Here is a 15,845-nt window from a genome sequence, read left to right on the forward strand (position 1 = left end):
TATATTTAGTTATCCTTCCATCATCATCATCATCCTTTTTTGCCTTTAGTCGGCAGAGGCCATGGAGATTGCGGTGGGTGGCAGTGAAAGTAAGCTTCCTACCAGAAAGTGTGGGAAATTATCTGCCCACCCTGTCAGCCTGCAGAGGGAGGCAGGACTGGACACCTGGGTGTTTTTAAAGCAAAATGCAAAGCAGAATTGAAAGCAGAACCCACATCAAAATTTCTAAATCCTCAAAGGTTTATCATATCTCCTAATATGGTTTTGAAATCCAAGCTTAGTCATGTGAATGAAAAAGCTAAAACTCCCACTATTTGCAGTTCACATGAAACTGTGACATGCTGAGACGTCAAAGTAAAATTTACATCATTGTGATCTCAAGAGAGTTTGTAGTCTTCTCCTCAGATCAGAACAGCTGCCACATGGGATACAGGGTTTCAAGCAGGACTCTGGGGCCCTGTGACATTTGCCGAGCATCGACCTCCAACCAGAGTCACTTCAGTTCTGCCACTTGGTGGTTCTACTGAGGCTGCAGTGAGCTCTGTGGTTGCTTTATAATTCAGTAGTTATGAGAAAGGCAACCATATTGACCTTCCTGGGGTTGTGCTGGTGTCTATAAAATTTCAACAAGAAATAGGTTTTTACAAATGACGCTAAACCCAGAAAGTCAACGAGGAACTCAGACACTGGTTATGACAAGACACAAAAAGACCTGCTTTGAAATCTTAGCTTATTCATCTCTGTGAGATCATTCTTTCTTTTGTTTTATTATTAAACACATCCCAGTTTCTGTATTATAACTTACAGGAACTTCCAAATAGCACTGCTTGTGTTGTACTATGGGCTGAATCTCCAAGTGCGACCTGAACCTTGGTAGAGTTGAGACAGAAATAGCATATTTGTACTTTGGAGCTAGAACACAGACCCACCCATTAGACAGACCCAGATCTGGTTTGTGGCTCAAGGAGAGCGGCTGTGTCTTTCCCTCTCTGTTCCCCCCAGACTGAAACTCACCCTGAGGGATGCCAGCAGGAAGACTGTCCCCCCAGGGTGCTCTGGGTAGTTACTACTACAAAGGTACATGGCTGGACATTTTCTGTTCCTGACACAGCTTTAGACCAGTTAATTGTAACACTGTTTGTGCTGTAATTTATGCGCTTAACACTTTGCTGACATTTTTTTTTGACATTTTTAAAAAAATTTTTTTAACGTTTTATTTATTTTTGAGACAGGGAGAGACAGAGCATGAACAGGGGAGGGTCAGAGAGAGGGAGACACAGAATCTGAAACAGGCTCCAGGCTCTGAGCTGTCAGCACAGAGCCCGACGCGGGGCTCAAACTCACGGACCGAGAGATCATGACCTGAGCTGAAGTCAGCCGCTTAACTGACTGAGCCACCCAGGCGCCCCTTTTTTGGACATTTTAAATGAACCTGGGCTAGGGTCACAGTGGACCATAGGTGTCCTTCTCCCATTCTGTACAGCTGGTCTCAAACTGCAGTAGATATCTTGCATTATATAAAATCCCACAGGGAGCTAGATTGGAGTTAGTAGCTTCATCAAGAGTCCCCAACAGCCAGGGCGCCTGGGTGGCTCAGTTGGTTAAACGTCCAACTGTTGATTTCAGCTCAGGTCATGATCTCACGATTATGAGATCGAACCCCACATTGGGCTCTGTGCTGACCATGGAGCCTGCTTGGGATTCTTTCTCTCTCCTCTCTCTCTGCTCCTCCCCCTGCTTGTGCTCTCTCTCTCAAAATAAATAAATAAACAGTTAAAAAGAAAAAGAGTCCCCAGGAGCCACGTTGTTAGCCAGTGATTTGCAGTGTGTGATGTCAGCAAAGATACCTTTGATAGAACAGCACTGTTGCAATGGTCACTCACTTCCTTCTGTCCTTTCAGATGTAATTTTGAAGACACTGCCCAGTACCGGGCTTCAGCGATGAATGTTAAAGGAGAGCTTTCAGCATATGCTTCGGTTGTCGTAAAGAGTGAGTTTGCTGGGCTTGTTTTATTCAAAATGCATTTTTAAAAAATTAACTCTCATTGCTAAAAATAAATCAAGAAGCAGTTCATATGTATTTCTGCTTTCTTTTCTAGGATATAAGGGAGAGTTTGATGAGACTCGCTTCCATGCTGGGGTTTCCACCCTGCCCCTCAGCTGTAAGTTTAAAAATATATTTGCTGAGTGTTATCTCTATTTAAAATCCAGCATAATAAGCCATTCTATAATGCTGAAATAAAAGCATAGGATTATTATAACATATGCTAGTACGTATATAATAGCACTCTTTTCTTATTTTTTAGATTCTTTGGTTACTATTCTCTTTCTGAATATAATTGCTTTGTTCTGGTTTTATAAAAGCCCAGATACGATGGGCTAAAAATGGCAAATGTTTTTAAGTCTTTCTGTGTTAAACTGAAGAAGATCATTACACAAACCTGGGCAGAGTGATTTAACCACACACACACACACACACACACACACACGCACACATGCCCACACGCGCGCACTCACACACACACACACACACACGCACACACATGCATATGTACTGTATCAGGGCATCCAGGTCAGCATCACTCCTGGAGACATCTATGTCTGACTCCCACTGCTACCCCACCTCTACCCAGTCAGGGTTAGGTGTCCTTGGTGAGACCATCAGAGCATCCATCACATTGGATGCTGTTAACTGTTATGTGTCTCTTTCTCCCACTGGCCTCTAAGCCACTTAAAGGCAAAGCTGGACCTTTTATCTCTAACCCCAGCACCTGACACAGCGTAGGTGTTTGATAATGAATGAATAAATAAATACATTAATTTATGAAGTACAAATCAAAACACATGATGTCTAAATGTGCTATAATAACAAGCTATTAAAAATATTCTGATCTGTGGTTATTTGTGAACTCCAATCATTTTGTCTATATCAGAACTTCTTTTCATAGGAAACAATAAGAACAAAATCCTTATGGTTGTTCAATAATTCAGTGCTTACAATGGTCAGACTGAAAAAGGTAGTCACCCCTGAACTTATTTTCTGAATGTTAAAATGTAAATGGTAGTTTTGAAAATGCTTGATGAAGATACTTTCTCATGGGTCAGTTTTTCACCTGCTTAGTTTGATGTCTATAGATCACCTGTTCCATCAAATTCATGGAATGGCTCCTAATTTTAATATTCCAAGTTTTAATCATTGGTACAAATCCCATGGGTGGCTGGGAGGGGATGATGGGTGGGAGTGAGGGAGGAGCACATCCCCAATCATGTTTTTCTTCTATCATTTCGTTTGTATTGAGATAGAATAGTTGGAAATTCTGGAACTATGACTTATCTCCCATTGTCCCTAAGGCTGGTTTATTAATCATTTATTTCATGGTCCTCTAAATGTATCCTGCTCATTCCCACTGCCATATCATCATCCATATTTCTCCTGTTTCTCTCTTCTCCACCAAGCCAGGGTTGAAAAGCCCAGCTCAACCTACCTCTCTAACTTTTTAATCTGACCGGCCCCTGAATTAAGTGCAGTTGTTTCCAACAGAGAAAACAGAGGGATTTTATTCATTTATTCAACTAATATTTATTGAGAATCTGTTATGTGCTAGGTACTGGTGTAGGTGCTTGGAATATGCTGGTAAATATCATAGATAAAGCTCCCTGCCCTTGGTTCTGTTTTAGTAGTTAACATATATTGATCAGTTGTACCAGACAGCATACTAAGATATTTTGTTATATGCAATAATCATGTAATGCTCTCCCAAAGCTTATAAAATAGGTGTCTTTTATCTGTGCTGTGCCTATGAGGAAACAGTTTTTGATAGGTTAAATAATGAGACAACACCACATAGAGTGGTAGAACAGGGACTTGTAAATTGGTCTCTCTAATTCTAAGCCATACTCTATTTTTTTTAATTTTTTCAAAGTGTTTATTTATTTTTGAGAGAGAGAGAGAGAGAGAGAGAGAGAGAAAGCAAGTGGGGGAAAGCAGAGAGACAGGGAGACACAGCACATAATCCAAATCAGGCTCTAGGCTCCCAGCTGTCAGCCTAGACCCCAACAGGGGGCTCGAACTCACGAACTGTTGAGATCATGACCTGAGCCAAAGTCAGATGCTTAACCGACTGAGCTACCCAGGTGCCCCCTAAGTCATATTCTAAAACAGGAGTCAGTATTTTCTGTGAAGGACTCCTATAATTATGATTTGTGAACTACCTGTAATTTGTAAATTGTAAATACTTTAGGGTTGTAAATACTTTAGGCTTTGTGGGTCATATGGTCTTTGTCACGACTCAACTCTACCTTTGTAACACAAAGTAGCCATAGACAGTAGGTAAATAAATGAGCATGGCTGCCTTCCAATTAAACCTTACTTATGAACATTGAAATTTGAATTCCCTGTAACTTTTCATACATCACAAAATATTCTTCTTTTGATTTTATCTTGATCATTTAAACAATTGAAATTTATTTTTCTTTTCTTTTTTTTTTTTTAATTTTTTTTAACGTTTATTTATTTTTTGGGGACAGAGAGAGACAGAGCATGAACGGGGGAGGGGCAGAGAGAGAGGGAGACACAGAATCAGAAACAGGCTCCAGGCTCTGAGCCATCAGCCCAGAGCCCGACGCGGGGCTCGAACTCCCGGACCGCGAGATCGTGACCTGGCTGAAGTCGGACGCTTAACCGACTGCGCCACCCAGGCGCCCCGAAATTTATTTTTCTAGTGGTGCAAAAGGAGACAGTCCAGATCTGGCTCACAGATTTGCCAAACCCTGACCTAATCCCAGCTTTCTTTGTAACTGTTATCTCTACTCCTAAGGCAGCTTTGGAGCCAGCCTGGCTCTCCGGACAGTAAGGTCTGATTGAGTTGTTTCACTTTTTGATCTCAGTGGGATACCATCATATACAAGTGGGGCAGATGTAACCTGTGCTTCAAAGGGAAGTTGTTTCACTATTGGTTAGGGGTTGCCTGGGAACACACAAATTCAAGGCAATATCATGTCTTGCTTGAGAGCACAGGTTTTAACAGCCCTCCAGTGTAAATCCTGGCTCTGCAGGGTAAACATGGGCAGTTACTTGGCCTCCCTATGCTTCTGTTTCCTCCTCTATAAGACAGAGAGATGATAATAGCACTTACCTGATTGAGCTATTATGAGGTTTGAGGTAATAGCTATTTAACATTTGGAACACTACTTGGCACAAGTTGAACTCGATACATTTTAGCTTGCATTTTCAAATTAATTCTAAGACATTTTAGGAAGAGAGATGAAATCGGAGAGAAATTTTAGAGTTTGAATTTCAATTTCACACATAGTACGAAACCTGGACATTAGCTGTATGTTATTTTTGTGAACTTCTGCATTCTCATCTGCAAGAGAGAAAAAAATATCTATGCCATGGGGCTTTTGCAAGGAACAGACGACATGTCAAATGTAAAGTGCCTGGCATGGTAACTGTCCATAGAGTCATTATTTTCCCAAGTCCTTTCTTTTGAGAAAAGAGAAAATAAAACCTGGGAGTGTTTATGATGCAGGGATTTACTTAATCAATGAATAAGTTATTGCTAAGAAAAATATTTTTAAAGTCATATTATTGTGAACTTTTCAGTTTGACATTTCTTATAATATATTTTTTTATACAGATAGTTAAACTGAAGCGACTTGCTGGAAAACTGTATTTTTATGAGTAATTGATATGGCTGTTTGAGCAGTACAGCAGTTCAGTTTTAAATGAACTAGGAATCTAAAAAGTACATATATTGTGCTAAGTAGTTAAGTATAAGCTAAATGTGGTATTAATTTATATGCTATGTGAGGTATTAAACCTGATCCTTTAAATTCTATTCATTGCAATAATAAAAACAAACATTTAGCTTATCTGACCAATGAAGCAAGAATTTCCACACCTAGAATTTCCATTTCACATAGTAATATGTGGGAATGTGCTTTGTACATCTTTATAAGACTTAATATTTTGCCCAAATAAACCATTTGATCAGTGTTTGTTGTAACTGCTTGTTAAAATGCTTGTGTCTCTCTGATGAGAAAAAACAAGTTAACCAATGTTTGTTTTTGTCGTACCCAGTTGCTGTGACCCCTTATGGTTATGCGTCCAAGTTTGAGATCCACTTTGATGACAAGTTTGACGTGTCTTTTGGGAGAGAGGGCGAGACGATGAGTCTAGGCTGCCGTGTAGTTATCACTCCTGAAATTAAGCATTTCCAGCCAGAGATCCAGTGGTACAGAAATGGTGAGACTCTGTGATGAAATCTCATTTAGGTTCTTATTCACAGAATAAGGCTTGGCACCAGAGCATGAGTGTCCACAAGACTGCAGGCCTGTTTATCAGAGCTGGCAGAATATGGATATTAGGAGGCATAACCTATTGGATATTGAAAAAAAAATTCATACATGTATCAAAGGAGCAGAACTTTTATAATATGTTTGTGGAGATTATAATTTCTTATCACCAAGTAACGTGGAAAAGATTATGAAAAATGTATTTTTGTAAATTAGTTATATATTCGTTTTGTAAGTTAATTTTAGTTGGTAAAATAAAGGGAAGTCCATTGCAGTTTAGTTGAACTATGGAGCATGACTACTGACCCTTGGGCGTGGTGGGCAGCAAGCAGCGTAGTCACCAAGCAGTTGGCCTGAACTTCAGTTGTGCAGACAGGCATCTGGGGCATTATGGAGCATCTGGGTCCAGACTGAAGCCAGTAATGGCAACAGCAGTATTAACAGTGAACATGGCCCTAGAGAAGAGGAGGGACTCCATGTGGGGGCAGCATGGGAACCTACAGTGGGAGATTGCCAGGCTGTTCTTCCTTCCCCAGAGCTGGCTTCTATGGGATCTGCACAAATACTAATTTACTAGGCTAGCATCAGGACAGGAACTATCAGCAACTAGGCAGTGAACTTTGTCAGTAAAATTACAAAATAAAAGCATGTATATAGACATCACACTTAAGCATACAAAACAGTTGTTGGAGAGCTTCAGTTTAGAATCTCTGGTTTTGAAAACCATTATAACACTGCATGGCAAATATTCAGAGGCTTAGAAATATAAATTAAATTTAAAGATTGTCACATTCAATGAAAAAGAACACTATTTTCATATGAAACTTTGGAAGAAGCAATTATTAACAAGGAAGATAATTTTAAAATTAATTTTCCTTATAATTGAAGATGCAGTGATAGAATGCATAAGTAGACATTTGATTTATGTACAAATCATTTTCCGTCTCTTGTATAACCTCTACAAGTTACAGCACATGTTAGAGAAACTATTAAGATGTAATTATGTAAATTTACATTTAAAATTAAATTCAGACTTATGTGAAACTGATTTATATGAAGAATAAAATATTTTTTCAAAGTTTATTTCTTTATTTTGAGAGAAAGAGAGAGTGAAAGCAGGGAAGGGGCAGAGAGACAGGGAGAGAGAATCCCAACCAAGCTCTGTGCTGTTAATGCAGAGCCAACACGGGGCTTGATCTCACGAACCATGAGAACGTGACCTGAGCTGAGATCAAGAGTTGGACACTTAACCGACTGAGCCACCCAGACACCCCAAGAATCAAATTCTTTTAGAAATTTTGTTCCTTAAGAATCAATAGTTCTAGAGTACTAAAATTTATATTTTGAAATAATTTATCAGAAAGTTAACCCAATGTTAACTTTATAAGAATATGGCTATATATAACTATGTAATATCTGAATAGCTGCAATAATAGTTGCATCAGCAGAAAGATCCTTCTCAAAATTAAAACTTATCAGCTCATTTGTGATCTTGCATTTGCCAAGAGTGACTGATGTTGCTTTCAAGTATATTGATTTAAAATAATGCTGCCTGGGTGGCTCAGTCGGTTAAGTGTCTGACTTCGGCTCAGGTCATGATCTCACTGTTTGTGGGTTCGAGCCCTGCATTGGGCTCTGTGCTGACAGCTCAGAGTCTGGAGACTGCTTCGGATTCTGTGTCTCCCTCTCTCTCTGCCCCTCCTCCATTCATGGTCTGTCTCTCTCTCTTTCTCTCAAAAATAAAATAAACATTTACAAAATATTTAAAAACAAATAGATAAATAAAATAAAGTTGCTAAAAGCATATATCTGATGACCTAATAACTGAATTTGTAGAAAAGCAAGCCAGAAATATCTTATTATCAATCAAGATATTACATTGATAAATATTTTTGTGTATAAAATTATGGCATAAAAATATTATTTTTTGTATTTTGGGTTACCCCAATTATATTTTATATGCAATAAAGTTGTTTTAGAGAAAAAAACTTATATTTTAGTACCTCTAACTGTATTTTTTTCTCTGCTTTTTTTTTATTTTAGAGAGCATGTGAGTAGGGAGCGGGGAAGAGGGAAAGAGAAAGAGAGAGAGAGAGAGAGAGAGAGAGAGAGAGAGAGAATTTCAAGCAGGCTCCATGTTCAGTGTGGACCCCAACATGGGGCTTGATCTCATGACCCTGGGATCATGACCTGAGCTGAAATCAAGAGTTGGACACTCAACCAACTAAGCTACCCAGGTCCCTGTTTTCTCTGCGTTTTAGACAGGGGGATTGTAATTTCATTTTGCACTGGACCCTGCAGATTATGTATCTGGCCCTGGTCCCCTCACTTCTGATTTAGTATTTTCACCAATATTAGCATGGCAGAATGGCCCAAAGCCCTAGAGACTTCTACTAATTGTCAGATCTCTTTCAATATAGAAGAGGCAGAGAGAGAGAGAGAGAGAGAGAGAAGGTGGAAGAGAATGAAGGAGAGAAAAAGAAGGGAGCAATGGAGGAAAAAAATCACTTAATTTTCTTACTTTTAAAAAAAATTTCTAGGAGCACCTGTTTCTCCATCAAAATGGGTACAAACACACTGGAGTGGAGATAGAGCAACGCTGACGTTTTCTCATCTCAACAAAGAAGATGAAGGCCTCTACACGATCCGTGTGCGAATGGGAGAATATTATGAACAATATAGCGCTTATGTCTTTGTTCGCGGTAAGACCTAGCAAAAAGCAGAACACCCAAGCATGTTTAAAACACTGAGACCAAATCAATCTATCCAAACATGTTTTTTGTAATGATGAAAGAGCCATTTGAAAATTCTTCTAGTATGCATGGCATAAGATTATTAACTTCCAGTGAAATTAGACCTAGTAGAAAAAGGTTAACCCTCAGGCACCAACCCCAAGGTAACTTGTTCCCAGACTGTGTTAATATCTCTGATGTCATTACTTTTTTCAGCTTCAGTGAGCTACCAGTGCAGGTCTCTATAGGTGTTCCATTGGAGATAATCCATCCTAATGATCTAAAAAGCCGTTTCAGTTTATGGGAGCTGCAACAAAAGAGGGATGTGCTACTTGGGGACTTACTCTTTAATATCTATTTCAGAGAGCAAATTTATCATTTCACTCCAGCCCCCTTCTTTATACTTTCAGCTTTAATGAACTAGGAAACAAGGTGCTACAATTTAATCTTTAAAAAATTTTTTTTAATGTTTATTTATTTTTGAGACAATGAGAGACAGAGCATGAGTGGGGGAAGGGCAGAGAGAGAGGGGGAGACACAGAATCCGAAGCAGGCTCCAGGCTCTGAGCTGTCAGCACAGAGCCTGACATGGGGCTTGAACCCACAAAGATCAGGAGATCATGACCTGAGCCAAAGACGCCAAAGACTGAGCCACCCAGGCGCCCCTACAATTTAATCTTGAAGGCAAACTAGAATTGTGATTTTAGGAGTCTTTAATTCTTCAGCTGTGTTTTAAATGGATTGGCTATATACAAGTGGGAATGTGATTTGTATGGGATCCCAGTGCATTTGGAAGACCATTGACAGTTCCGGGTTACAGGAGCAGTGTTCTGTGTTCTCTTCTGTGATGGTTAGTCAGGTGTGGCCACAAGAGGAGACACAGGAGAGGATCCAGAAAACGAAGTTTATTGCACCCACAGGTCCTAGAGACAGGAGGTACTGCACACCACACAGGGCCACATGGGGGAAAATCGGCATTGGTTGGCCAGGAAGAAGGGGTCGGAAGGAGGGGAGAGCTTGGGCCATGGCTTTTATTGGAGTTTCTGTGGGAAAGGCAAGGCAAGGCAGGGCAGGATAAACAGTTTAGGATTGGCTAGTTTGAATAATTTGGGTAGACTCTAAACTATAGGCGTGGTCCGTACTGGCCTGCTACCAGGTCCTGGGATGATTAAGGCAGGGGAATATTGCTTCCTGGGGTGCACAGACCAGATAGAGAATGTGTGGCTCTGGATGGGTCAGTTTGCATATTAAAGGCATGCTCTGGCTGAGCCCATTCTATCCAAGAATTGGCTAGCCCTGGGAGGGGCAGCATCTCCCCAGTCAGAAAGTTTTTTAAGGTGTCAAAACATCATAATATACAGAAAATTAAAATATAAACAATACAGGAGACTTACTATATTTTTTAAAAAATCTCTCATGCACTAAATAGAATCATAAACTCACAGGAATTTTGATCAAGATGGAACTTTAGAGGTCAGGTGTCCTTAAGTGGGATCCACAGACTCCCAAAGGGTCTATGATTAGAATTGTATTTTGGGGTGTCTGGGTGGCTCAGTTGGTTAAGCATCCTGCTTCAGCTCAGGTCATGATCTCACGGCTCATTAGTTCGAGCCCCGTATCAGGCTTTGTGCTGACAGCTCAGAGCCTGGAGCGTGGCTTCAGAGTCTGTGTCTCCTTCTCACTCTGCCCCTCTCCTGCTCATGCTCTGCCTCTCTCTGTCTCTCAAAAATAAATAAACATAAAAATTTTTTTTTAAGAATTATATTTCAATATATTTAGTTTCTTTGGTAATCTCATGTCTTTTATTTTATGCATTTGAAAGCAATATTCTGAAAAGAGGCTTCTAGACTTTCTTTGCCAGTCTGCCAAAGGAGTCTATGGCACAAAAAAGTTTGGATTCCCATTCTGGTCCACCCCTTTAATTTTAAGATGCAAAAACTGAGGTTCAGAAAAACAAAGTGATTTACCAGTAGACTCACAGTTAGTTAAAAGCAGCAGTGGACATAGGATACAGGTCTTCGGAAGCCTAACCCAGGATTTCAATTAGGGTATAGGCTAAGCTGCTGAAATGATACGAAAAGGTTAATTTCTCTTGTATGTCTGTCAACTCAGAAGTAGAGGTATGGTTCAGAGTCCCAGGTCCTGTCTCCATTGGTGTTCCACTGCCCCCGTGGTGTTATCCCATGTTCCCATCCCAGACTATGGGAAGGGAAAGGAAGTGGAGGGGGAGATGCAGAGTTGCACACATCCCTTCTGCATGGTAAACACTTAGCCATAGGCACACATTTCACTGTGAGGGAAGCTAGGCGTCATGTATCCACTTGGACAGCCATGTTTCTTGCTAAAGCTGGGGCATCTAGGAAACACAAAGAATGGATAATGGGGATGGTTAGCAGCCTATACACACCAGTAGTGAACAGTAACGATTGTTGAATTCTGCCATGGGATCAACAACCGATAAAGATACAGGAATATCTACATCACCTGAAAATGTGTCAGACTTTCTCCTACACAAAAGTGTTATAGGAAAAGTCCAGTATCACTGAGGGAAGACAGATGCTAGCCTCTGGATCAACTGCAGTGAAAACAGACACACTGAAACTCATCAGCAAGTAAGTTTGTTCAGCCAAACCACCTGGATAAACCTGGCTAGACAAGGACTGAATAAGCAAAGTCTTTTCCTTTGCTCTCAGTTGTCTTACCCAAACAGGGAGTATCTCTTGGTGACTCAAAAAAACCTTAGTTATGCCTCGATGATTCTTTATTGGACTTTTTCTGGGACCTCTGACATAGCCTAGGGGTTTTTTCAGTGCCATTTCTCAGTGCCTATAATCAGAATTGTGGCTCTCTGCCAGATTTAGGCCAGACAAATGTGATGCAACATAACACAGTATTTGGATTTGGCTTCTATACAGAACCTGTTTTGTGAGGGACTGTCATGCCCATCCCAAGAATAGCATAGTCCAAGAAATGTTATAAATATGCTGAAAAATGGCTCCTGAAATGCCTACCATCTGATAGGCTCTATTATATATAATGGATATTCAGCAAACTAAACTGCTCTATCAACTCAGGGATTACTGGTTGTTACATTATGGGCCTTTAGCAAAAGGACATGGGTAGAGGTGACCAGCTGTCCCCATCCAAATGAGCAGCTTTCCAGCCTTCCTCTTCTGCCATTTAAGCCTATTAACCTCAGCATCTCTACCCCCTTCCAGCTCTGCTCTAACTTCACCATCAGCCGGCTCTGCCTCCATCCATTGCTCTCAAAGCCTGAAAGGAAAGAAATTTCTCCCCACCAAAACGCTTGCTTTTAGGCACCAGAATTTAGTTAATTCTACACTAAGTTAGTCACTTACACCAGAGAAGTTGCCTAGAAACACTTTCCTACAGGTTCATGGGGCAAAAAATAGAATATTCAAAACCAAAGTGACTTTAGCTCTTCTCAGGTAATGCAAACCTATCAAATTCAGAAGTGCACAGATATCTCTGCCTTCTTATCAAATATTTTAGTAATTCATAAGAGTTATAGAAGTGTAGCTCATTGTAAAAAAAAAAAAAAAAAAAGGATTTATTCAGTCAACAGGAGTGTTTTGCCTGAGTTGAGTGGTCCGACATGTCTCAGCCTCCTCTCCTATTAACTCCAGTTATGAAAAGGTTGGCTGGAGTTCAGGAGAAATTGGCAATGTGGACCCCACCTCCAGGAACTCCACCTCTCATCTTAATCTCACTTAAAAGGCTATTAACTGATTATTTTCATTCCCCTTGCTCTCCTAAAAACATCCCTGATTCACTATGTGAGCTATGCCTGAAGACACTGCTGAGGACACCCACAGTCAGAGGATCCTGTTTCATAAACAGTCACTGCCGTCTCTTTCCTGTATAATCCTGGACTTTTACTAAACTCAGATAAACTCCACTCAGATGTGGGTATTGCATCAGAGTTCCTTTCGCAAGTGTCTTCAGTCTGGGAACAAACATTTGATTAAAAGGAATGTTTTCCTTTATCTTCCAAAATGGTAGTGCCCAGCAGAGGAGTGGGTAAAGTTTTTTATTCTTTCGTGGATGCATCGAGAAGGTGACAGAAGGGACTCTTTGTTCCCCTTTGGAGTGGCTCATGTTTCTGAGTAATATTGTACAAGAGATATCTTAAGAACAGACTTTCTGACTCGGCTCACCTTAGACTTTTCTGATAGCAATTCCTGACATCTCCATACTTATTTTCCTTTAGAACATTTTGGGTAGGCAAAGGCCATAAAGCAAAGGTCACGGGTCCTTTTGAGAGCCCTTACTAACATAATGTTTGTGCTGCTGATGAAAACACACATCATCATGTTGGTAAGCAAATTATAAGGTTGAAGCTTGCTCTACTTGAGCCAAAGATGTAGCCACTATAAGTGTGGTAGGAAATGTATGCACTAAGTCTTGGATTGCCAGACTGTGATGGAGCTTATCTGAGAGGGTTAATGAGATCCTTCTGTGTCTCCACAGATGCTGATGCAGAGATTGAAGGAGCCCCAGCTGCTCCCTTAGACGTGATGTGCTTGGATGCCAACAAAGATTATATCATCATCTCTTGGAAACAGCCAGCTGTGGATGGAGGGAGTCCTATTCTGGGATATTTTATTGATAAGTTAGTACTTAGTCTATTTTCTTTTCTGGTCTCCTCTCCCTCTTTCTCTGTCTCTCTGTCTCCCTCTCTTTGTCTCTTTCTCTCTCACAAATACACACACACACACACACACACACACACACACACACACACACACACACCTATCTATTGACCTAAATCCCAAAGACAATTTTTGAATCTGACTACTAATGCAAATCACTAATTTGGCAAGAATGCTATGAATTTATAGACATTCTGGAGACCACTTTGGAAATAGCTGGTGTCCATTATATTTAATGTCCATATTCCTAATTTGTTAGTAATTTTAAAATATTAAGTAATTTAAACAATAATGCTTTAGGAATACTAACAAAATCCTATTTACGTTACAGGATGTGGTTTCAAATTAGACAAAGAAATAACAAATATCAATAGTATTAAGTCATATTCTTTCTATAACTTTTTGTTGTTCACATTCTCTAAAACTTAGAACTTTGATATTTATAGCAATTGGGTCTTACACATTAATTATACAGTGAGTTTGGTCAATATAGACAACAAATTTAGATTATCAACCTAAATACATTATTATCTGACTTAGTTTCTATTCAAATAGTTGTTCCAATTTTCTTTCCAATTTTCAGTAATAGAATCTAATTGTAGAAACCACTAGGGACAGATAATCTGTGCCACTGTGGTACAATAGGTTTGTACTAAGGTGTATTAAACCTAATATTTATAGTAATAAGTAAATATATGCTTATTGGGGCACCTGGGTGGCTCAGTTGGTTGAGCAGCTGACTTTGGCTCAGGTCATGATCTTGTAGTTCATGGGTTCAAGCCCCACATTGAGCTCTGTGCTGACAGCTCAGAGCCTGGAGCCTGCTTCAGATTCTGTGTCTCCCTTTCTCTTTGCCCCTCCCTCACTCATGTTCTGTCTCTCTCTCAAGAATAAATAAACATTAAAAATTCAGTATAAATGAATGCATGCCTATTGGGCTCAATACCATGCAAAGAAATATTTATAATAAATAATACACCATTTAACCCATACTAAATTCTTCCACATTGTTTTGTCATTTAGTGATGATGAACTGTTAAATTTTAGGTAGATTCTTTTTCATTTTTACAGACTGCCTTATTGTCTTTGGCAGATTTCCAAAGGATTTGGAAACTTCATCAGTGAAAGACCAGCAACAATTAGTAGCACATTTTGCTTAGTCATCATGAAAATAACCATATTGTGGCTTGTATTTATTAAAATTGGTTATGTTCATGGCACTGTTCTAAACACATCACATATATTAACCATTAACCTATAACGACCATTTGAAAGGTAGACACTCTTATTACAAGTAGGAAACAGTAGCTGGCCCAAAGCCACATACTCATGAGAAAACACTAAGTTGCCTAAAGTCACACTAGAATTCAAATATCAGCCTGGCCATATGTTGGTGTCCTTTCTGCTCTAACATGCTGTAGGCATCTCCAGAGCAGCTACTGCCCACCTTTCTTTCTGCCCACATGAGGGTTGGGAAACACACTCTACTATCACTGGGTCACCATGACAGCATCTGCATAGGGAGAGAGAGAGAATCTCTGGAGACAGAGGCAGTTTGAAGAATTGTCCTAGGCCTCTTGGCTCCCTCCCAAACCCTACCCATAGCAGCTCCAGAATTTCTGCAAAGGCAAGATTTAAGGGTGAAAGGCAGGGATTTAAGCCATATTTTACAGCACTTTACATAAGGGTGAGGAAAATGTCTATTGTCTATATCAAAAACTGGAAGGGTGAGGCTGAGGAAGTGAAGAGAAACTTCCCACCCTGACCAACTTTGCACTGCCATTAGAACTCCCTCCCCCATCAGAATTATTTGGGAATTAGATGTTTTAATGTTTTTATTTATTTTTGAGACACAGACAGAGCATGAGCAGGGGAGGAGCAGAGAGAGAGGGAGACACAGAATCTGAAACAGCCTCCAGGCTCTGAGCTGTCAGCACAGAGCCCGACGCGGGGCTTGAACTCACAGACCGTGAAGTCATGACCTGGCTGAAGTTGGACACTCAACCGACTGAGCCACCCAGGTGCCCCGGGAATTAGATGTTTTAGACATAGACCATATTGGGGAAGTGACATAAACTAAAAGTTCTGTGTTCTCATAAAAGCTGATGAGTTACTTAATCCTAGTGCTGTATAATTTAATCAC

General features: G+C 40.1%; 1 protein-coding gene across 3 annotated transcripts in view; it reads left to right on the plus strand.

Moving 5' to 3' along the window:
* Positions 1-15,845, plus strand: part of MYOM1 (myomesin 1) — a 155,146-nt gene that overhangs the window by 57,193 nt on the left and 82,108 nt on the right. For all 3 annotated transcript variants that reach the window (XM_086682558.1, XM_086682559.1, XM_086682557.1), the window contains 5 exons: positions 1,902-1,990; positions 2,100-2,162; positions 6,083-6,247; positions 8,838-8,999; positions 13,521-13,662. In XM_086682558.1, coding sequence (XP_086538684.1) covers positions 1,902-1,990; positions 2,100-2,162; positions 6,083-6,247; positions 8,838-8,999; positions 13,521-13,662 — 621 coding nt within the window. The remainder of the gene's footprint in view (positions 1-1,901; positions 1,991-2,099; positions 2,163-6,082; positions 6,248-8,837; positions 9,000-13,520; positions 13,663-15,845) is intronic.

Source organism: Puma concolor, chromosome D3 (genome assembly GCF_028749965.1).
Source record: "Puma concolor isolate L17-30 chromosome D3, mPumCon1.1.hap2, whole genome shotgun sequence".
NCBI lineage: Eukaryota > Metazoa > Chordata > Mammalia > Carnivora > Felidae > Puma > Puma concolor.